The sequence below is a fragment of the Saccopteryx bilineata genome, chromosome 3 (assembly GCF_036850765.1).
Source record: "Saccopteryx bilineata isolate mSacBil1 chromosome 3, mSacBil1_pri_phased_curated, whole genome shotgun sequence".
In the NCBI taxonomy this organism is placed as follows: Eukaryota; Metazoa; Chordata; class Mammalia; order Chiroptera; family Emballonuridae; genus Saccopteryx; species Saccopteryx bilineata.
The window spans coordinates 86,080,476-86,103,810 of record NC_089492.1 but is presented as its reverse complement, the minus strand read 5'-3'; the positions used below and the strand labels follow the sequence as shown (position 1 = coordinate 86,103,810).

Genomic DNA, 23,335 nt, shown 5'->3' with positions numbered 1-23,335 from the left:
CCTGTTTGCAAGAAGCGCTTCCGGCAGCCTTGGACCACTAATCCGCAAACCAGCCTTCCCCTTCGAGCTTGATCAGCTGCCCCGCCACGCTCCCGCGACGGGCCGTGGATAGCGGCGCCTCCCTGCCGTGGTCCAAGTCCAGACCTCCTCTCCTCCTAGCTGCCCCGGCATCAGGCGCTCCAGGACCCTGCGATCTGGTCCTGCGCCTGCTGAAGATCTCCCGAGGAACCTGGGCATTACTTGGGTTTGGTACCTGTTCTTCCTACCGCTTTCGGTGAAGTTAGGGAAGAGGGCGATAATTTTATTTTGTTCTTCATTCCTTCATTAATTCGTTCCTTCTTTTATTTTTTCCAAAACCAATTATTGAGGCAGCACGGTATAGTGGTTGAGTGCAGACCCTGGAGCCTGTCTTGATTTTCTCCCTTGGCCATTATGACAGTGGGCAAGACAGTGGGCCTCAGCTCTTATGAAAAATAGTATAATAGTATCTACTTCGTTGGGTAGTTGGGAAAATTGAATTAAACAGGTAAGGCAAAGTCTGGCATAAATACAGTTTAAGTCCAGGGATAAATGCTGTGCTGTGAGAATACAATGGAGGGAGAGATGAACTGGGGAGGTTATGGAGGGTGGTGACTTAGGCTGTACTTAAGCCTGAGGGTAACTCTAGCGGGGATGTGATGGGTGGCAGGGAGTTTCTGGCAGAGAAATTCTTTAAAGTGTCAACTGGGAAATGCATGTCATCTTCAAGAAACTTGATTAGTATGATATTGTTAGGACCGAGATGGTCATTTCTTCTAGGAAGCTCCTCTGGACTTCCACAGGACCATGTCTGTGCCCCCAGGAGAGCACTTTCCATACATTTTCATATTGAAATGTTCTTTTTATGTTCCTCTCCCTCACCTCAGGTCAAGGATCTTGCATTGGTCTTTGTCTCCTCCCATAATGCCTGGCATTTGTTAAATTTGAAAAGAAATATAAGCAATGAGCAAGAAAAGGTGGGTTGAAGCCAGATTGTGAATATTTTTTTGAATGGTAGGCCAAAGAATTCTGACTGGCTTTTCCAATAGGCAGTGAGAAGCCATTAATCTGAGTTTTTAAAAGACTGAGTGTAGTACCACACTGGAGAAACATAAGTTAGCCACAGGAAAAACTGGAAGAAGGGAACACCAGTTAGGAGTCAGAAGAAATCTCTCAGATTCTTCTTATCTGTATGTCTGAAATTGAATGCATTAATACCATTTAGATAACTGGTTGAAACACTTTTCCACCAGGACCAGTTAAAAGATTCCCATACCTGACACACAGAATGAGAATCACCTCTTCCCACTTTTAACTCTTCTTTTTCACTTGCTAATCCAGGACATATGACTCAAGATACTCAAAGAAATAATCCAGGTCTCAATTAAGTATCTGGCTTTGCAAATTGTTCAGCATTGGGAATAATTCTAATAATGAGTTAGTGGAGGGAGTAGGATAGAAAATAAGAGTCCTAGATACTATTGCAGCCATTAGTCTACTAATAACCCAAATTCCACCTTGTAGTCCAGTCCAGTAGGGATTTTCATTATGTGTGATTTCATGACTGTCATGTAACAGTTGTATTTCGCTTCATTTCTTCAGGGAGGACATCTTTGGTACTATCGTGTTGCTGACACTGCCATTTTTCTAAGTGGTCTTGAACAGCCTACTTTTTATGTAAATAACTGTCTAGACTTCATATTTTTCACTTCAGAAGCCTATACTCTACAGTTGCCAGAGACTTAAAAACACTACTTTTAGCATATCATCCACATTTAACTTGACAGCTCTTTACTTCAAAATGTTGAGATACTGGGGAGAGATCCCAATCTCATCAAGCCAGACCAACAGAAGTTCCTTTGATTTGCTACCTCGGGAGTTCCGTCTGGTGGAAGTCCATGACCCACCCCTGCACCAACCTTCAGCCAACAAGCCCAAGCCCCCCACTATGTTGGATATCCCCTCAGAGCCATGCAGCCTCACCATCCATACTATTCAGCTGATCCAGCACAACCGACGTCTGCGTAACCTCATTGCTACAGCTCAGGCCCAGAATCAGCAACAGATAGAAGGTATAAAGACTGAAGAGAGTGAGCCTCTCCCCTCTTGTCCTGGGTCACCTCCTCTTCCTGATGACCTCCTGCCTTTAGATTGTAAGAATCTCAATGCTCCATTCCAGATTCGGCACAGTGACCCAGAGAGTAACTTTTATCGGTAAGTCAAGGTTTTGCTATATCTTATTTTTCTCATAAATCTTCCCAACAACCCTGTGAAGCATGTAATAACATTCCCATGAGGAAACTGAGAATAAGAGTCATTGACTTGGCCAGAGTTACTCAGGTAATTAATAGGAAATCTAAGACTTGAACCCTGATCTTCAAAATCCAGTCTGCATTTTTTTATTTTCTGATGCAACAAATATTTATTGAGTGCCCACTATGTACCAAGCACTTTACTAGGAACAAGGTACTACTGTGGGGTGTAAAACAGGCTATGGCCTCCTAGTACTCAGAATATAGTCTCTCTCTTTTGTTTAAAATGTATATTAATGGATTTAGCTCGGTGTCCTCAAATTGAGATTCACAGATTTATTCTGGTATTATTAGGAATCTGCAAGTTCTGCACAAGAATTTTTAATTGTGTATTTTCATTTTGATAGCATATTTAGGAAATAGTAATATATAAAATATTCTTGATCCTTGCTACTCAAATCTGGTTGAAGACCAGCAGCATCAGCATCACCTTGGAGCTTGTTAGAAGTGCAGTCGCAGATGCCATCCAGACCCACTGAGTTAGAATCTTCATTGTAATACATCCCCAGGAGATTCATGTGTATATTTAGGTTTGAGAAGCCCTGCTCCCTATGCTCTGAATGACTGACTTATAACCTAGTGCTACAACTAGTTTCAGTGTGTAAGTTTGCATTTGGTGCCAAATAACTACATTTTTCTTTTCATTTTGAAATTTGTCAGACCTTCAGAAAAGTTTAATAGTACAATGAACACCAAAGTACCCTTAACCTGGATTCACCAATTGTTAACATTATGCTATATTTACTTTTCTCTCACATGTGTATATACATACATATATACACAAACACAGTTTTTTTGCCAAATATTTTAAAGTTACAGGCATCACAATATTTCACATCTGAATTCTTCATATATTCCTAATAAGGATATTTTCCTACATAATCCCAATGTCATTATTACACTAAAATAATACACACTGATTATATAATAAGTCCATATTCAGATTTCTCTAGTTGTCCCCAAAATATCTTTTGTAGATAAATTTCCCCCAGTCCAGGACCTAACCAAGATTCACACGTTGCATTTAGTTTTATGCCTTTTTAGTGCTTTTTAAGCCAGAATGGCTTCCTCCTTTTTAAAAACCATATTCATCTTTTTTTTAAGAGTTCAGATCATTTGTCTTGTAGACTATCCCACTTACTGGACTGACTGATATTTCCTCACGATTAGATTCAGGTTAAATGTTTTAGGCAAAAATACTACATAAGTAATATATTACTTATCACATCTGTTTACTGATGATAATAGTACTATTTTAATTGTCCCAAACTAACGAAAAAAGAGTAGAAATAGACTTAATATGTAAAAGTTGCCGTTGGGCCAGATGAAGGCTGGATGATGTCATGGTGAAGTCACTGGAGCAGTGAATAGGGGAGGAAGAACTCTGCAAGTACATGTGTGGCGCATGGCACATATTCTTATAGGTATGTCCAACTTAAACACACTTGCTGTACAACACTCAGTACCATTTTGAGAGCAATTTAGTTGTAACAAAATAATATTGTCCATCATATTAAATTGATGCTGGTCCTTAGGAATATACAGTTTTGTGTCAAATTTCTAAGTTTAATTGTTAGGAAGAGCTATAAACATCAAAAGTTCATACCTAGTTTGTTTTATTCATATTTAAGAAACTTTAACAAAAATAATTTGCATCAGGTATGGGGATACCAAAAGAATTATTTTCCTGTTCCTAGCTGGTGGCTTAGTGGATAAAGAGTCAGCCTGGCATATGGACATCTGGGTTTGATTGCTGCACAGGAGAAGCAACCATCTGCTTCTCTTCCCCTCCCACATCCAGGGGCTCAGTTGGTTGAGTGGCCCTAGGCGCTGAGGATAGCTGGATTGGTCTGAGTGCATTAGCCTCGGGCGTTAAAAATAGCTAGTACTCTAGCATTGGCCCTAGATAGGGGTTGCCGGGTGGATCCTGGTTGGAGCATATGCAGGAGTCTGTCTCACTATCTCCCCTCTTCTCAATTTAAAATAAACAATTATTATTTTCCTTTGAAAATATATAGGTCCATATATTATTTAAGTAGAGCAATACTAGTTTACCTCTCTGTTATTAGGCATTTCTGAGGTCTAAAGCATTGGGCCCAGAGAGAGCAGCCTGGGAAATGAGGCTGGAAATAGTAAATGAAAGGTTATTTGGCAGTTGGTTTTCTTATTTTCCAACTGTTATGTGAACTGTAGTAGTTGCTACTGAGCAGATAATATGTAGCAAAGTGGGTGGATATTTCCTCTAGCACTGTTTGTACAGCAAGTGGTGACATATGCCAAGTATGAAGGAGGGAAGAGTAATTTTCCATATCCTATTTAATTTTATATCTTTTAATTGTTTACTTCTTTTGTCAAGGGGAGACAGAAGATAGGAAATTTTGGGAAACAGGTAAATTATTAGAGTCTTGTTAAAAGTTATTTTTAGATCAAAATACTTTTTGAAGTTTTTTTTTCCTTGAAAAGATTAAGATTTCTGCAATAGTGATTAGGTACAAAATAGTATATTGTGAAGAACCTGGGATCTGGAGTCAGAAGTTCCATGTGGCACTAATTAATAATATCTAAACAACTTCTGGCAAGTCAACCTGTCTGAACCTCATTTCCTCACCTGCCAAATAGGGGGGAAAATGAGCTCTACCCATTTCACAGCATAGGAGAGGATAAAAATGCTTTTAAGCTGTATGTTTTACATTGCTTTATAAAGTTGAGTTGCTTTCCTATTTTTACAAATGGTCTGCTGCAGTTATAGAATCTTCTAACTGGGACTGTAAATTTCTGAAAGGCCGTATGTTACCCACCATGTGAGGAAACTACGTTCTAGTGAAATAACTAGAGCAGAATTGAGCAATATCTGAGCTATGGTGTTAACACTAATCAGATCCTAAAAGTGATAGAAATTGAGCTGTTGGCATAAGAAGGAAACTTGCTTTTCACTAGATACCCTTTTATATTGTTTATTATATGCATGTATTGCCTATTCAGACTTTACGTAATTGGAGGAGCTCAGACGTAGGACTGGGGGTTACTTAGATGTGCCCTGACAGCAGCAAAGATGAAACTGGGCTGTGTGCCCGGCATAGAATTTCCCTGGAAAGCTGGGCCAGTGGTCTGACTGGAATTCTACAACTTCTAGGAACACAGAACAGGTCACCCTCTTGCAAGAGCACTAATAACACCACTACCATGTCTCCGCTTTCAGTGGGAAAGGGGAACCTGTGACTGAACTCAGCTGGCACTCCTGCCGGCAGCTCCTCTACCAGGCAGTGGCCACAATCCTGGCCCACGCGGGCTTTGAGTGTGCAAATGAAAGTGTCCTGGAGACCCTAACTGATGTGGCACATGAGTATTGCCTTAAGTTCACCAAGTTGCTGCGCTTTGCTGTGGATCGAGAGGCCCGGCTGGGGCAGACTCCTTTCCCTGACGTTATGGAGCAGGTGTTCCATGAAGTGGGCATTGGCAGTGTGCTCTCCCTTCAGAAGTTCTGGCAGCACCGCATCAAGGACTATCACAGTTACATGCTACAGGTGAGGTGACCCCATGAGGAAGAACGAAATGATGTATATCCTCAGGGTGCTCAGCAGGACCCCACAGTTGCTGTAGAATGCAGAGCAGACTTGTGGAACAGAGTGGACATAATCTCCTTTCCTCGTGGCCCTAGCTAAGATCTACTGGCCTCTTCACGACCTGGACACAAAACAGGGAGGTGATACTGCCCAAGGGTAGAAAGGCGGGGAGAGACACCATTTGGGTTAAAACCAGAAATATCTATTCAACACATGCCCTTATGTAAGTCATTTGTTCACTATTTTGGTTCCCCCAAATCTAAAATATCATAAGGAATTTTTTTTTTTTTTTTGTATTTTTCTGAAGCTGGAAACGGGGAGAGACAGTCAGACAGACTCCCGCATGCGCCCGACCGGGATCCACCTGGCACGCACACCAGGGGGCGACGCTCTGTCCACCAGGGGACGATGCTGTGCCCCTCGGGGCGTCCCTCTGTCATGACCAGAGCCACTCTAGTGCCTGGGGCAGAGGCCAAGGAGCCATCCCCAGCGCCCGGGCCATCTTTGCTCCAATGGAGCCTCGGCTGCGGGAGGGGAAGAGAGAGAGAGGAAGGAGAGAGGAGGGGTGGAGAAGCAGATGGGCGCTTCTCCTGTGTGCCCTGGCCAGGAATCGAACCTGGGACTTCTTCATGCCAGGCCGACGCTCTACCACAGAGCCAACCGGCCAGGGCCATAAGGAATTTTTAAATCTCATCAAAGAAGTCTTTGACAAGTGATCCAGACTTCCTGCACCATTCCACCTAGGGCACATATGTTAACTGTTAAGTTTTTTTTTTTTTTTTTTTTTTTACAGAGGCAGAGATAGACAGGGACAGACAGACAGGAACGGAGAGAGATGAGAAGCATCAATCATCAGTTTCTCGTTGTGCGCGTTGCGACTTCTTAGTTGTTCATTGATTGCTTTCTCACATGTGCCTTGACCATGGGCCTTCAGCAGACCGAGTAACCCCCTGCTGGAGCCAGCGACCTTGGGTCCAAGCTGGTGAGCTCTTTGCTCAAGCCAGATGAGCCCGCGCTCAAGCTGGCGACCTCGGGGTCTCGAACCTGGGTCCTTCCGCATCCCAGTCCGACGCTCTATCCACTGCGCCACCACCTGGTCAGGCTACTGTTAAGTTTTTATGGTAAAAAATGTGATCTTTTTTTCCAGTTCTGACTTATCTTTGTCTAGTTTTCACCTTTATGTAACTTTAATTAATCACAAACATATACACACTCCCTCCCTTTCTCTCTGCAAACTAATTTTCTTTCAATGTCTATCACATTGAAAGATGTGCAAACTCAACACCTTCAGCAAATCCCTCCCATTGGCAGTAGATGCTTTATTTGTATTCACGTTCATATCCTGTTGGCTTTCTCATGATATCCACCTTGCTTCTAACATTTGCTTGGAAAACTCTTATTTGCCAACAGATTAGTAAGCAACTCTCTGAAGAGTATGAAAGGATTGTCAATCCTGAGAAGGCCACAGAGGACACTAAACCTGTAAAGATCAAGGAGGAGCCTGTGAGTGACATCACCTTCCCTGTCAGTGAAGAACTGGAGGCTGATCTTGCTTCTGGAGACCAGTCACTGCCCATGGGAGTCCTTGGGGCTCAGAGTGAGCGCTTCCCATCTAACCTGGAGGTTGAGGCCTCACCACAGGCTTCAAGTAAGAGAAATCAACCTACTCTGATTCCGGGAGATCCATTGATCTCAGTAGTTTTTGCATTATGTAATCATACTGTGAAGACGGAAAAACAAAAGTGGGAGTGGGGAGGAGAATGAAAAGTCGAAAGCCAAATACAGCTTTACTGCTCTAGAGATACCACCAGTCTTCTCTTTGTACTTTGAGGACTAGGACAGCTTTACAGCATTCGTTAAAATAATTTCTAATTAGGATGTAGAAGTTATTGGAATAATTCTAATAATTACAGTAATTTCTAATTAGGACGTAGGATGTGTTGTCCTGTTGATTATGAGTTAATTCAGCTGACCCAGGTAGGTAGGCAGATGTCCCCTCCTTCCCTTAGTATCTATATTGGTCCTTCCTGGGGCTTGTACTGAATTAAGACAACTTCCAGATAAATGGAGGAGTGTTAATTGCTTAAGGAGATTTGAATAGTTGGGCTTCCTTGCTAGAGTAATGCAACAAATTAACTAAAAGCAATTGAAAAAGGGCTACACAGAGGCAGCTGGCCTCCTTCCAGATAGCAACTCAGGGATTACTTTATGAACCAGGACGACTTGATCCTTAAGTCAGTTAGATTGCAAATTAGCCTAGACCCTTGTTTCTTTACAGATATGAATGATATGAACTGACATTTCATCAATGCACAAATGATGCAAATCGCAAATCCTGCAGAGTAGCCTAAACAGAATTAGGCCAGTTTTTAAACTGTTGGGCAGAACCTTTCAACATACAAGGATAACCACAGAACAGACTTGCTAGAACCCAGAGACAGGAGGGCTCATTGCAGACTTAGGGGCCATGTCCCTTTTCAGCAGTCTAGGAACTGCCAGCATTTTGGAGTGATTGTTAAGTTTTCATAATGTGAGACAGGGCCGGGGACCCAAACAAAAGGCAGGAAAACAAGACGACCCCATTAATGGAAGGGAGGACAAACTTAGCTGAACAAGAGCCTGTTGTTATGCCTGCCTTTGGGCCATGAGACAGGGAATCTTTCCACATACATGCAGTTTTAAATCCCTGGTTTAGAAACATGGGGGTGGGTGAGATGGGGTAAAGGAGGATGGAGAAAGTGGAAAGGAAGCTGTTCAGACTTGACGTAACTTTTTGAAGCAGAGAATTACAACCATATTCTCCAGCCAAGTAGTAAGAATGTAAGGATCCTCACCTGCCAAATAGGGGGGGAAATGAGCCCTACTCATTTCACAGCATAGGAGAGGATAAAAATGCCTGCCCTGGGTAGTATATTCACTCTACTTTATTCCAGCCTTTGCTTACCAGTAGCTATATATGTTCTTCCATTTTTAGGTACAGAGGTAAATGCTTCCCCTCTTTGGAATCTGGCCCACGTGAAAATGGAGCCTCAAGAGAGTGAAGAAGGCAACGTCTCTGGGCACGGTGTGCTGGGCAGTGATGTCTTTGAAGAGCCCATGTCCGGCATGAGTGAAGCTGGGATCCCTCAGAGCCCTGACGACTCAGACAGCAGCTATGGTTCCCACTCCACTGACAGCCTCATGGGGTCCTCCCCTGTTTTCAACCAGCGCTGCAAGAAGAGGATGAGGAAAATGTAAAAGGAAGAGATTTTGTCTGAACCTACAAACCCAACAGAAAACCTGATACATTCAAAATTGTTTCCATAGTGCTTTGACTCTTAAACACAGTGGATTTTCCTGACTTGAGTGGAACTGGACTTAACCAAACAAGTCTGCATTTTATTTTAACATCCAGTTTTTGTCATTTTCCATAACAACTGAGCCACCTTTCACAGATATGTCATGACACTAGGGTGGTCATCAGACCAAAGTACCGTCTTGGACTGCTTCTCTTACCTGTGACTAGACAACTTGCTTAGCTCCTCTAGAGCCATTTCTCCTGCTCCACTGGGAAGACTCATACCACTTGGCCCTAGCTTACACAGCTTCTGTGAAGACTGAAATGTTATTAAACCACAAAGCTGTGCTTGAACACTCAAAAGTAAATGTATGCTGGTATCAAATGTCAGTTTTTTCATTTAACTTACTTCAGTTTTGGTTCATTCGTTGGGAATCCAGTACTAATACCTAACAGGAAATAGCTAAACTCTTAACAACTTACCCATCAGTAGTCTTTTTTTAAAACTTGTTACCCATGAAGTCTCATAAAATCTGGCCTGTGGTAACACATTTTTGCTTATCCAGACAACCCTCTCCCACCCACCTACATTCTTCTTGCTTTTTTACTTTTTAGAGACAGACAGGAAAGGAACAGAGAGGGGAGCATTCATTTATTGTTCCATTTAGCTGTGCATTCATTAGTTGTTTCCTGTATGTGCCCTGACTGGGGATTAAACCCACAACTTTGGTGTTTCGGGACGATACTCTAATCGACTGAGCTAATGGGCAAGGCCTCTTCTTTATATATTATATTATCTATGCTCACCCTTTGTCTTTTATTTCCACTCAGCTTTTTTTTTTTTTTTTACAGAGACAGAGTCAGAGAGATAGGTAGGGACAGACAGACAGGAACGGAGAGAGATGAGGAGCATCAGTCATCAGTTTTTTGTTGCGACACCTTAGTTGTTCATTGATTGCTTTCTCATATGTGCCTTGACCGTGGGCCTTCAGCAGACCAAGTAACCCCTTGCTCAAACCCGTGACCTTGGGTCCAAGCTGGTGAGTTTTGCTCAAACCAGATGAGCCCACACTCAAGCTGGCGACCTAGGGGTCTCGAACCTGGGTCCTCCGCATCCCAGTCCGACGCTTTATCCACTGCCTGGTCAGGCCCACTCAGCTTTTTAAAATATTTTCACTATGTACCTTTTTTCAACTGTTTCATTCATTTTCTCCTTTGTGAATTCTATAAACAGGACCTGTCCAAGGACAGGCTTGTGCTTATTTCATCTGCTTGGCCATCAGAAGACAGCAGTCCATTCACTTGCCAGAATTCTGTACCTGCACATTGTGCTTCTACTGGATGGGCAACCTAAAAAGATAAAAACAGGTCCCTTCCTACTCTACACCATATCCTGAACAACTTGAATGTTACTCATCCATCACAGTACTGTCCTGCTTAACATCTGATAGTCTCAATCAGTATAATGTAAATCACACAGCACTGGAATAATTAGGAGTAATTAGCAAACGCATGCTTTATGCCTTGGTAATAGGTGCCGGCTGCTAAAGTTTGTTTTTTGGATACAGGATAAAAATCTTGTGAAATTTAGGCACTCCCTTAATAAAGACCAAATTCATTAGTGCCTTGAATGTCCCAGGCATGAAAATAAAGATGAATGCTATAGCAGCAGTGAGGTTATAATCTAAACTGCTGTGAGATCATTTCTAAATTTGCTAATTGTACCTCCTTGGCACACTTACTTAAACCCTCCTGTTCCAAGCTTAGCTTCATTTTTCCTTTATTAAAGTGGGTATCAGTTTCCATAAAGTAGCCATCTAATATTTATTTCATTCAGTTAGGAAACATTTGTTGAATACCTATTAAGTGCTAGGTTCCTTGCAAAGGATACAAAGATGAGTAAGACCTGGTGCCTGCCTTCATGGAGCTTACAGTATGGGCCATGCAAGTTTTTCTTCAGGAAAGTGTTCAAAGGCACCAAGGGGGAAAACCAGGTATGTTCAGAGTTTTGCTGTGCAAATGGTTACCTCTTAAAGAACAAATTCAAATTTTTAGACCACTGGTTCCATTGGGTACTTTTATTTTTAGAATGTTTAAGTTGGAGGCTAGGCACCAGATGGTCAAAGTTAGGGTACTCTATGATACGCAGGTCATATGAGGATTGATACCTGAGATTCACCTGGCCTGGAACTGTCACAGGCTGTCTGAGTAAGAGCAATGGTTCAGATTGCTGGGCCCTGCCCCCGGTTTGTGACTGAGGACTTCAGTGTCCCAATTCTAACCACTTCCCAGATGAAGCTTATGCTTTTGGCCCAAAGGCCACACTTTAGAATTACTGGAGTACAGATTAGGCAGAGGTAAAATTCCTTATGAGAAATGTACTACATTTTAACTGAAGAACAGAGGCCCGTGTAAACCCTTACCATGACTTATAATACGGAATGTACACCTAACCCAACATCATGGCTTTTGAATAAATTACCAAGAATACTTTGCATTAAGTCCAAAGGATAATACAAACAGGGCCTGGCTCTATATACTAGGTATGTGTACAGGGAAAACTTTAGTAAACATCACCTTACTGAGACAGGTTTAGACACGGGGCTTTAAACCTATCTTTTGTACAGAGATTAATCTTACTTTAAATTATGACAGGCAGGCTTAAAACAAAGTTGAATTTAAAATTTTTATCTAAGACACCATCAAAAGCAGGATTCTTATTCATTAATTATGTTTTGCCCACTTTTTTTTTTAAGAGTCAGAGAGAGGGACAGATAGGGACAGACAGACAGGAAGGGAGAGAGATGAGAAGCATCAATTCTTTGTTGCGGCACTTTAGTTGTTCATTGATTGCTCCTCTCATATGTGTCTTGACCGTAGGGCTAAAGTAACTCCTTGCTCAAGCCAGTGACCCTGGGTTCAAGCTGGTGAGCTTTGCTCAAACCAGACAAACATGCACTCAAGCTGTCAACCTCGGAGTTTCAAACCTGGGTCCTCTGCGTCCCAGTCCAACGCTCTATCCACTGCACCACCGCCTGGTCTGACTGTTTTACCCACTTTGTTCAACAAACCGGTGTCCTATACTGACCTACCAACCATGAGGCACATTTTATAGTAACACTGATTGGTTGCCAAGGAGACTCCACTGCCACTCTGTACAAGCTCATGTTTCTCCTTTTCCATTCTGCTAAAAGGAGAGAAACTCATGGGTCAAGGGCAAGATGCTAGGGAAATAGAAGTTATAATAATAATAATAGGCCCTGGCCAGTTGGCTCAGGGGTAGAGCATTGGCCCAGCGTGTGGAAGTCCTGGGTTCAATTTCTGGCCAGGATACAGAGGAGAAGCACCCATCTGCTTCTCCACCCTTCCCCCTCTCCTTTCTCTCTATCTTTCTCTTCCCCTCCCACAGCCAAGGCTCCATTGGAGCAAAGTTGGCCCAGGCACTGAGGACGGTTCCATGGCCTCCACCTCAGGTGCTAGAATGGCTCTAGCCTCAACAGATCATCGCCCCCTAGTGGGCATTCCAGGTGGATCCCAGTCCAGTGCATACAGGTGTCTGTCTGTCTGCCTTCCCCCCAGCTTCTCAATTTGGAAAAAAATAATAAGAGATCTGAAATGAACAGTATGTTCTCTATCCATCAGCAGCAAAAGTACTTAAGTTCAAATGATAAAATGTGAAGTTTTACACATGGAATACCAGCATCCAAGAACAAATACAATGTCCTTCCTTGCAAAAATCCAACAGAAATCGGCATCTACCTGCCAGGTCCAAATTTCTTCTATCCTCGGCTTCATCGGAGTCTGGAGATTTCCCTACTAGTAGAAACTCTGCTATTCTAAACAAAATTGTTTTTTATAGTAACCTCAATCAGAGTAAGGATAGTTCTTTCACAGAGTTCCAAACATGTGGACTTCTAGAAACTATTTGTTTCTCTTCCAGTACTGTGCCATTGATTCTTGCATAAAATTCTGGAATGCTGGCTCTTCATGGCTTTCCTCTGTAACTGCAGGGAAAAAAAGAAGGTCAATTCTTTCTAAACTCCCTCATTAGACAGTTAGAGTAGACCTGCTGTCACCCATCCATGAGAAAGAATCTCCAGAGCACACTCTTATTTACCATGTTGCCAAAATGAATAATTTCTTTTATTTGTAAGTAGGGAGGAAATCTTTCTCATAAATTAATTAAAATGAGATGTCATTCCTAAACATTTTTATCCAAGGGAAATGAAAACATGTCTACACAAAGACCTATTAATGAATGTTAATAGCAGCTTTATTTATAATAGCTAAAATCTGAAAATATCCCAAATATCAATCAGGTGGTAAATGCATAAATAAATTGTGGTACATCTACATACTGGAATATTACTCAACAAAAAAAACCCACTCTACTGATACATACAACAATATTGGTTGATCACAAAAACATACTGAATGAAAAATTTTGAATGCAAGTTAAATACTGTTCTTCCAATTATATGACTTTCTGGAAAAGGCAAAATTATAGGAACAGAAATTAGATCAGTGATTGCCAGGAACTAGGTATGCAGGAAGGGACTAAAAAAAACAGGCATGAGTGAACTTTGGGGTAATGGAAGTGCTCTGTATCTTGATTGTGATGGTTGTTACAAGACTAGATGTGTGTTAAAACTCATCAAGGTGCTCTTGGGAGCACACCCATGCCTTCCCAATCCCCTCTCTGCCCCCCACCCCGAGATACATTACCTTTGTCTTTCCCTCTCCTAAGCTCCAAAGGCCCTTCTTTTGCTTCTGTATCTTGTTTCCTGAGCCTACACAGCCCAGCTGGTTCATTTCTACTACCTCTGTAACTCTCTAAATGAACTTTCTCTTATAATTAAAAAATATATACATACTCATCAAACTGTAAACTTTTATGAGACTGACGCACTGCCTAGTACATTAACGCTAACGAGGTACCTTCAAACTGTAAACTTTTAAAAGGTGAGCTTTACTCTGTAAATTATTCAATAAATCTGATTAAATGAGACACTTTACATGTTAGCATCTACTAAACTGGAGTAAAGAGAGGTTTGTTCTTGGTCATAGCTAAAAGGGTTGTCTTAATAGATCCTGTCCATAGTTCATAAAACTACGTCAAGGGACCCTTTTGGGTTTCCAGAGCCATTCTATCCTCAGTGTTACCGTCTCTTTTGACAAACTAGTTTAAGACTGCTGGGCCTCCTTATGTACTTTTATTGTTTTTGGTTTTTTTTAGAGAGAGAAAGGGGGAGAGATAGAAACAGAAACATTGATCTGCTCCTGTATATACCCTGGCTGGGAATGGAAACTGAAAACTTCGCATTTCGAAATGACGCTTTAACCAACTGAGCTATCCTGCCAGGGTTCCTTATGTACTTTTAAAAAAACAATTACCGCCTGACCAGGCAGTGGCACAGTGGATAGAGCGTTGAACTGGGATGCCGAGAACCCAGGTTCGAAACCCTGAGGTTGCCAGCTTAAACGCGGGCTTATCTGGTTTGAGCAAAAAAGCTCACCAGCTTGGACCCAAGGTCACTGGCTTGAGCAAGGGGTTACTCGGTCTGCTGAAGGCCTGCGGTCAAGGCACATATGAGAAAGCAATCAATGAACAACTAAGGCGTCGCAATGCACAACGAAAAACTAATGATTGATGCTTCTCATCTCTCTGTTCCTGTCTGTCTGTCCCTGTCTCTGACTCTGTCTCTGTAAAAATAAATAAATAAATAAAACAATTACCATAAACAAAATCCTAGATTCCTTAGACTGAGGTCCTAAAGATGAGATGACAGACTAATAAAAGGCCTGTGATCAGTTCATTATTAACCATTCACTAGGAAGGAGCGGAATTCTCAGTACCTGGAATGTTTTCCTGGTGCTGTATCCTTTACCATGTCCTCTCACCCCTATCACTGGCTGCACACTTGAGGTCTTCTCTCAACCAGAAGCCCCCAACCGAACAATGTGAGGATTAGCAGCTAGTCTGTTTTCATGAGCCACCGCAGCCACTTCTTACCTCTGTGGTCAATATCATCAGTGTCACTGTCTGCTTCCTCATCCTCTTCATCCAAAGTTCCCCGAGTCAGGATCAAGTCAGAAGGGTCCCGCACAGGAGATAAGCTGCCTACAGAGAACACACCAGTAGCATGTCAGAAACACATGCCTCCTCAAAAAGGTGATTTTGGGCCCTGGCGAATTGGCTCAGTGGTAGAGTGTTGTTCTGGCATATGGATTTCCCAGTTCAATTCTGGGTCAGGGCACACAGGAGAAGCAACCATCTGCTTCTCTACCCCTCAGACTCTCCCTTCCCCTCTCACAGCCATGGCTCGGCTGGAGTACGTTGGCCCTGGACACTGAGGATGGCTCCATGGCCTTGCCTCAGGCACTAAGATAGCTCAGTTGCCAAGCAACAGAGCATCAGCCCCAGATGGGCAAAGCATCGCCCCGTAGGGGCTTGCTGGTGGATCCTGGTCAGGGCACATGCAGGAGTCTCTCTACCTCCTTACTTCTCACTTAAGAAAAATAAATAAATAAATAAGGTTATTTTGAATCAGTAAATAACTATGATTTTAAATTTTGCTGGAGGAAAGTGGTCATTATAAAATGCAGGATCCTACTTCTTCTAAATGTATTGTTATACTTCCTCACATTTCTATAATAGTTCAGTTCACAAAGTGCTTTCAATATCCCAGTAACTCAAGAGATCAATTATTTTCTGGGGAAAATAATTATCAAGTAGCTTGTCTTAGTTAGTAACAACATCATTTGTTTGTTTTTTAAATTTATTTGTTGATTTTAGAGGAAGGGAGAGAAAAAAAGACAGAAACATCAAATTGTTCCTGTATGTGCCCTGACTGAGGATTGAACTGACAACCTCTGCATATCGGGATGATGCTCTAACCCACCAAGCACCCAGTCAGAGCCGTCATCCGTTTTTAATAGCCCACAGCTTGGAATAGACTATGGTTTTTCTTATGAAAGCTAAAGACATTTTACAGACCCAGAGTGCTGGTGAGTCAGGGTATGTGCAGAGCACTGAGAAAGCCCCTCTTGGAATGAAGTTCAGAGAAGGTCTGAGAGAACAGAGTGAAATGATCTAGAGTAGAGGAGCCAGGGTATTATTCAAAAGTAAGAGGGAGGGGGAAAATGGAAAACAGAATACAATAATAGAGGCAAATTTCCCACTCAGGGAAACTGAATAGGGCTGAGGTCCAATAGTCAGGAATCAGGTCATTCCTAGGCAAGTAAGCTAAAGCCACAGGAGGACATGACCACTCTCTTCCGGGGCCGATGAGGTTAAGAGAGGTCAGCGAGGGACCAGGGTGGCAAACAGCAGCAACACCAAAGGGGCACTGAGAAAAGAGGATGGCATGGTGTGCTGATAGTCCATGCCCCACTCTGCACCCAGCTAAGAATTATGCAACTATACTTGTGATCTTCCTCAAATAATTACTGAAACTCCCCCAACCTTCAATAGGATATGTGAGTACCACAGACCCTTTGCAACAGCAGATGTAACAGTTGCCATTTTGTGTGTTCATGAGTGATTCCAAAGACCACAGCACACAGAAACTTCTGTTGCTGAGGTGTGTGACAAGGAAGGCACACGCCAGTTCACATAACTAGTCAAACCAGACCATGTCCAGCATCTCCTCCCCCAAGTGGCTTTGCTGTCCTCTACCAGGCATGGAGCAATAGCTCTCAAGAACTGACCTTGTGGATGGGTGTATACGTTTAACTATGAGCCCCAACCTAGAAACACCTAGAGAATCAATGACAAAACTACCTCAAACAATGTAAAAAGTAAATCAGCAGGATAAAAAGCCTAATGTACAAAATTCAAAGGCTCCATGTACACAGACATAACCAGTCAGAAGACATAATGGTTTAGAGAAGCCCCTTTTCAATATTAACAAAGAAGAAAAAATCCTCAGAATAAATTTAAAAAGAAATATGCAAACCCTACATAAGGAAAATATCCTCCTTTTCCATTTCCTCTCAAATATAAATATTTTCCTACTGAGTAGAAATAATGTATCCCCCTTTTAATTCCTAACACCTAGGGTCCCTCCAATACCTGTAGCAGTTCCTGTGTCCAAGGCTACAGAGCCCATATCTTTCCGAAGGCGTTCCAGTTGTTCCTTCTGCTGCTGGCTCTGTGCACTGGCCTGTACATATAGAGAAAAATATTAGACTCAGAAAGGAGCCCCAAGTTGGATGCCAGACTTCTAACTGAAGATGACCAATTATTCTATTCAAACAGTGCATCAGACAAGGGATGGCCGACATGGGGAAAGGAACACTGAGGGTGCAGGTCCAGATTAGCAGTTCAGACTGGAAGGCTCTGGAGACAAAACACATCAAAAGACCCCTCAAGGAGACAGAGCAGGAGGCTCCGTCATATGGAGCCCAGTGCGACTGGTGGGGGCAAGCACCTGGTCAGCTGCAACAAGGACTGTGAACCACCCCTCTGTTCCTAAACAAAACTCTACAACTAGCCCTTCAATGGACTTTGGAGTAGGGGTGGGGGTGGTATGCAACAAGGGCTTAGCGCATATAACAGGAAAAATATGAGTTTTAAAACTTCAGATAAAGAGAAGAAAAATAATTGAGGGGGCTTTGTGCATCCAGACATAACACAGACATTTACAAATTTAAATCAACAAGTATCTAGAAGACATACTGATGGCCAAAACAAAAGTATTAATGGTAGGAGAATCATACATGGTTTGAGGTTATTTTTTTTTTAAATCTTCTTTTAAAATACACAAACCGCCTCCTCTCTTACCAGTGATTTCTTCAGACGTTCATATTCAGGGCGATACTCCCTGGAAGAGAAAAACTGTTTAAGTTCCTGCGCTTAATAATCTGTCCTGCCTGCCTCCACATTACTACTGTTTTCCTAGGACTGTGACAATAAATAAGGTCTTACTTCACTGAGCATCAGGCTTATCGAGTGTTATTCACTGAAATTCTATCACTACAGAATTAAAAGCCAAGGTGCCTGTCCTTACCCTGAAACCAGAAAAAAGAAAAATATCTGGCTGCTGAGCTGGAAAGATGAACTCTAGAGACTATGACTGAGGAGCTTATCATTCAATTGGATAAACATTTGAAATGAGTAGAAGCTAGGCCTGCTGGGTTCAGGAAGCCCAATACATAGTTACCTTATCAGGGCAACAACGAAAGGATACAAAACAGAGTGTAACCTGAGGCTCAGATCACACACACACACACACACACACACACACACACACACACACACGCTCTCTCTCTCGCACACTCTCTCTCTTTCTCTCTCTCTCTTATCTGATGAATCAAAATAATAATGAGTCTGAAAACCACAATGTGGTTGTTAGGATCTTGCTAAGTATGAAGCCAAAGGAGCATGCTAGAAAGCATCCAATTAACGGGATACAGACCTAAGGGAAGTCTCTGCGTGGTCTAACTCCACTTTCCGTTAGGTAAATGGAATCTCAATATTAATCATGACAACAGTTGTAAGAACCATCTATTATGAAATGTGCTTACTACGTGTCAGCAATTGCTCTGGCTGCTTCAGATGTTTCTCAAATTATCCTCACAACAACCATAGCAATAAATACTATTACCCCTGATCTATAAATGATGGAAACTAGCTAAGGTGGAGGAAACAGAAATCCAACTCATAACTGTCTGACTCCAAAGTTTATGTTCTTAATTAGGGATCAGCTAATGTGGCAAACAGGCCAAATCAAGCCCACTGCCTATTTTTGCAAAAAAAAGTGTTACTGGAACACAGCCAGCTTACTCATTTACAAATTGTCTTTGAATGCTTTCCTGCTACAATGAGAGAGCTGAGCGGGAGCAACAGAGACCAAATGGCCCACAATGCTTAAAATAATTATTATCTGGCTTTTTACAAAACGTCTGCTGACTCCTGCTCTTCATCATTCAACACAGTGAATATTTTTACACTCCTATTTTTAGAAAAAGGGAATGGGGACTTGTTACCCCTAAGTGTGACTAGATCCCGTACCCATATGCATGCCAAATATAACATGTATACTAAGAAAACCAAAAACCTTTGCTTGGCAAGAGTGCTACCATACCAAAGCTGTGGGTTACTAACAAGTCATCACTAGAATGTTCCCTTGTTCTCACCTTTCGTATTCCTCCGCAGCACTGGCGACCTGCACAAAGAGCTCCTCCAAGCCTGTCCCCAGGACAGCCGACACACCTACCACCTGGCAAAAGCAACATTAATGCCTCCAAGGAAACAACAGGTACTTAAATTTCTTTTTTAATTTACTGATTTTAGAGAGAGGAAGGGGGAGAGAAAGAAATATTGATTTGTTATTCCATTCATACATTGGTTGACTTTTGTATGTGCTCTGACCAGGTACTGAACCCAAAACCTTGGCGTATCAGGACAACGCTCTAAGCTGCCAGGCAAGGGCACAAATGTGTATTTTTTTTTTTTAAACATAATTGCCATTCTTTTTTTTTTTTTTTTTTCTTTCAGGGACAGAGACAGAGTCAGAGAGAGGGATAGATAAGGACAGACAGACAGGAATGGAGAGAGATGAGAAGCATCAATCATCAGTTCTTTGTTGCAACACCTTAGTTGTTCATTGATTGCTTTCTCATATGTGCCTTGACCGCGGGCCTTCAACAGACCGAGTAACCCCTTGCTCAAGCCAGTGACCTTGGGTCTAAGCTGATGAGCTTTTTGCTTAAGCCAGATGAGCCCGCGCTCAAGCTGGCGACCTTGGGGTCTCGAACCTGGGTCCTCCACATCCCAGATCGATGCTCTATCCACTGCGCCACCGCCTGGTCAGGCACAAATGTGTATTTTTTAATGGCATATATCATTTTGTTCAAATCTCATAAAATCTTCATAAAAGAGGTTTAGATAGTGCAAGAAGTCTCTGGCAAAGAGTAAAGCTAAAATGAAACAAAGAGGCACGCCTACTAAACAGTCATGGAAATAAGTCTATGGAAACTAAAGTTAACAAGAAAGATAATTAGGGCCAAACAAGTAAGTACCAGGACTTTGTCTGTTCTTTATGAAAATTAGCTTATCGCTGCCTTTGTTTAAGCAATTAACATACTCTTTGCTACCCATACCCACTTTTACTTACACAAATCTTATCCTTCCTTCAAAGCACACCTTCAAGGCTATATTGTCCAAATTTTATCAAACTGATCTGCCTCCTGGCCTGTGGTGGCACAGTGGATAAAGCCTTGACCTGGAACACTGAGGCCCCTGGTTTGAAAGCCCAGGCTTGCCTGGTCAAGGCACATATGAGAAGCAACTACTGTGTTGATGCTTCCGGCCCACTCCCCTTTTCTCTCTCTCTCTCTCTCTCTCTTGCTCTCTCTCCTTTCTCTAAAGTCAATAAATAAAATCTTTTATTAAAAATAGAAAGGTCATCTTCCCTCACACCACCATTAGGACTTACTTCCATTCTAAGGTACTTACCACAATATAACATATGTTTCAATTCTGTGTGTAGCCTTCTCTTCTAATTACACCATAAGGTCTCTGAGGGCAGGGTCGCTAATTTATCTTTTAAAACTCCCATTTTTAATAAGTTAATTTATTTTTCACAAGGTAATGAACTTCCTTCCTAAGATGTTCAAAGCCAGCCCTATCAGTTAAGAGATTATCTGGAAAGAATGTCAGTATGCACAGAGAGAATGCTTACCCTGAGTGAGCTGTAAAACTCATCTAACACCAAGCTCATTGAGCGAGTCAGGTTACTGACATATGTAGTTTCTTGATTCAAGGCATCTTGGAAAGCCTCAAAATCTTGCATCCATTCCACTGCAAAGCTGTGATCAATGATGTCAGTCTGTGCCAGAGAGAAACCAACTATGAGCAACCAGAGATGACTTTAGATATCAAGCAATGGCCTCCCCCAATTTTTTAAGGTGCTGACAGCAAAAAGCACTTATTAATTTGTTTTCTTTTTTTGCTTCCCCTAGTTCCGCTTTCACTGCAACAATCAAAGAACCAAGACAGTGGTATAGTATACATAATTAAGTGAAGATGTGTGTTCTCTTGGATGAAGCAGACACTTCTCTACCTACTTCCAAATGACCATGACCACAGTGGATGCTAGCATGTTCCAGACACTGAAGTCAAGTAGTTTGTTATATCCTAGCTATCAACCAACAGGGAAATTTTATTTTAGTTGCCACTTCTAATAGACTAGCAGTCCCATCCCTCCCCCACCCCCAAAGTCTTGATTGTGAGGAATAATCTACACCCTAGGGTTGAGGGGCTACTCTATATAGGCTACAATAACTTTGGATGAGAGCCAGTGATAAATATTCAATCTGGTGGAATCTTCTTCCTAAAAGTGCCCATGACTGTTTTGGTTAAGCTTGAATCTGCTCTCCAGCATCTGAAATAATCCTTCCCACCCATTCCAAATCTTCTAATAACACAAAGTTCTGATGAAAAAGAAATATTGAAGAACAAGAGTAAGGATCCACTTACTTTATTCATTACCACAATGAAAGGAAGCTTGGTTTTGTACAAGATGCTGAAAGTCAAACATCAAGACACTATTAGTAAAAACACTTCAGCTCTTGCTTACCCAGGATCAGACTGCTGGAACTCAGTGAAGAGAAGGCAAATGAGTTCAGACTCTAAATATAAGGTATCCATTCTTAAAAACACATATTCTCCTCTCCTCAGCACCATCAAGCAAACACACACACACACACACACACACACACACACTCTCTCTCTCTCTCTCTCTCTCTCACTTTGAGTAATAATGCTTTTGTTACTGATCCTGTTTTCTAGTTTGCTTGCTTGTTTTTACCAAATAAATATCTTTTAAACAATTCATATAAAAATAAGCCTGACTAGGCGGTGGCACAGTGGATAGAGCATTAGACTGGGATGCGGAGGACCCAGGTTCGAGACCCTGAGGTCGCCAGCTTGAGCGCAGGCTCATCTAGTTTGAGCAAAGCTCACCAGCTTCAGCCCAAGTTCGCTGGCTCGAGCAAGGGATTACTCGGTCTGCTGTAGCCCCCCTGCCAAGGAACATATGAGAAATCAATAAACAAACAACTAAGGAGCCACAACGAAGAATTGATGTTATTCATTTCTCCCTTCCTGTCTGTCTGTCCTTATCTGTCCTTCTCTCTGACTCTCTCTCTCTTTGTCACCACAAAAAAATAAATAAATAAATAAATAAATAAATAAAATAAGCAAATGCTGTCAGTCACCAGATTTCTATTTGGATTAGGATTTCTTACATCTAATAAGAGACATCCCTAGTCATACCAGAAGGGATAAATATTGGTGACGGCTTTGTGTATCCCAAAACTCAAATTGTCTCCATTTAAATAATGGTTTGCCTTGCTCCCAGGGCTAAGTCACTAACATAACCTAGGGAGGCATGTCCTTCCTCTCCTGGGCACCTCACCTGGGGCAAACCTGTGCCTTTTAGAATTATGGATAAATCTTTATATTCATAATCTCTCCTCACATTATAATTTCACTCTATCACAACACAAAAAAGGAGTTCTATTCTATTTAGACTTGGGTTTCACTGAACTGGGAGCAACTACCAGAAGATTCATAGTCATAGAGTACTTCTTTCTGCAACAAGAAAGGAAGGAAGATGAGTAGCTGTTGACAGAGAATGCTAACAGCACGTGTGCCTCTTTTCTCTTCTGACCCCGCCTCAACTCACAACCACTACACTGAGTGGCAAATATGAATGAGCATAAATCTAGGGGGAAGCATTCAGGACCCAAAGAAGAAAAGGAGGAGGCCTTATACCTTGATAGCATGCCCACCAATAACCAATTACCTGCAGGCATAGAGCATATTGGACATGAAGGTCACTGGGTTGGTACTTCTTGATGTGTCCATTACATAAATGACAATCGTTGGAAATGAGGATGCCTGAAGCCACAAAATAATCAAAGCCTTAGACAAAGGGCTCATGACTTGTACCCAAACCTTTCCTAGCTTCTTTAGCAAGGAAGTACCACTTTAGGCAAGCTTTACAGAGCTTCTGTAACTCCCTTCCACATAAAGTTCCAGGCAATAAAAATACTCACCAGAGCCTCAGTGATAATTGTCCCAGAAGCTGACCAGGTGAATACTTCAATCTGCCCAGGTGTATCAATCAAGACATATCTGTGTCAAGAAAGACCAT

At 42.0% G+C, this 23,335-nt stretch overlaps 2 protein-coding genes across 11 annotated transcripts in view; one reads left to right on the top strand and one right to left on the bottom strand.

The window, feature by feature from the left end:
• The first annotated feature begins 28 nt into the window (after positions 1 to 28).
• On the top strand, positions 29 to 9,553 carry SUPT7L (SPT7 like, STAGA complex subunit gamma). Of its 9 annotated transcripts, none has more exons than XM_066266786.1 (6): positions 29 to 244; positions 906 to 995; positions 1,621 to 2,232; positions 5,530 to 5,854; positions 7,304 to 7,541; positions 8,868 to 9,553. In XM_066266786.1, the coding sequence occupies exons 3-6, from the start codon at positions 1,820 to 1,822 to the stop codon at positions 9,128 to 9,130; spliced, it is 1,239 nt and encodes a 412-aa protein (XP_066122883.1). In that variant the 5' UTR covers positions 29 to 244; positions 906 to 995; positions 1,621 to 1,819; the 3' UTR covers positions 9,131 to 9,553. The 9 variants fall into 9 exon arrangements, with proteins under 9 accessions (XP_066122883.1, XP_066122886.1, XP_066122880.1 ...); XM_066266789.1 differs by having other exon boundaries at positions 29 to 249; positions 1,806 to 2,232; XM_066266783.1 differs by having other exon boundaries at positions 29 to 249.
• Positions 8,971 to 23,335, bottom strand: part of GPN1 (GPN-loop GTPase 1) — a 27,416-nt gene continuing 13,051 nt past the window's right edge. The window contains exons 6-15 of one of the 2 annotated variants that reach the window (XR_010730257.1): positions 23,238 to 23,316; positions 22,985 to 23,079; positions 21,655 to 21,700; positions 20,858 to 21,004; positions 19,311 to 19,393; positions 17,956 to 17,995; positions 17,245 to 17,335; positions 15,184 to 15,291; positions 12,930 to 13,174; positions 8,971 to 9,102 (exon numbers count right to left, since the gene is read on the bottom strand). Coding sequence is in view for 1 of the 2 variants with exons in the window: in XM_066266793.1 (XP_066122890.1) it covers positions 13,092 to 13,174; positions 15,184 to 15,291; positions 17,245 to 17,335; positions 17,956 to 17,995; positions 19,311 to 19,393; positions 20,858 to 21,004; positions 21,655 to 21,700; positions 22,985 to 23,079; positions 23,238 to 23,316 (772 nt within the window). In the remaining variant the exon portion in view is untranslated. Of the gene's footprint in view, positions 9,103 to 11,842; positions 13,175 to 15,183; positions 15,292 to 17,244; positions 17,336 to 17,955; positions 17,996 to 19,310; positions 19,394 to 20,857; positions 21,005 to 21,654; positions 21,701 to 22,984; positions 23,080 to 23,237; positions 23,317 to 23,335 lie in introns of those variants that run through there. The other variant, XM_066266793.1, reaches the window with a different exon arrangement.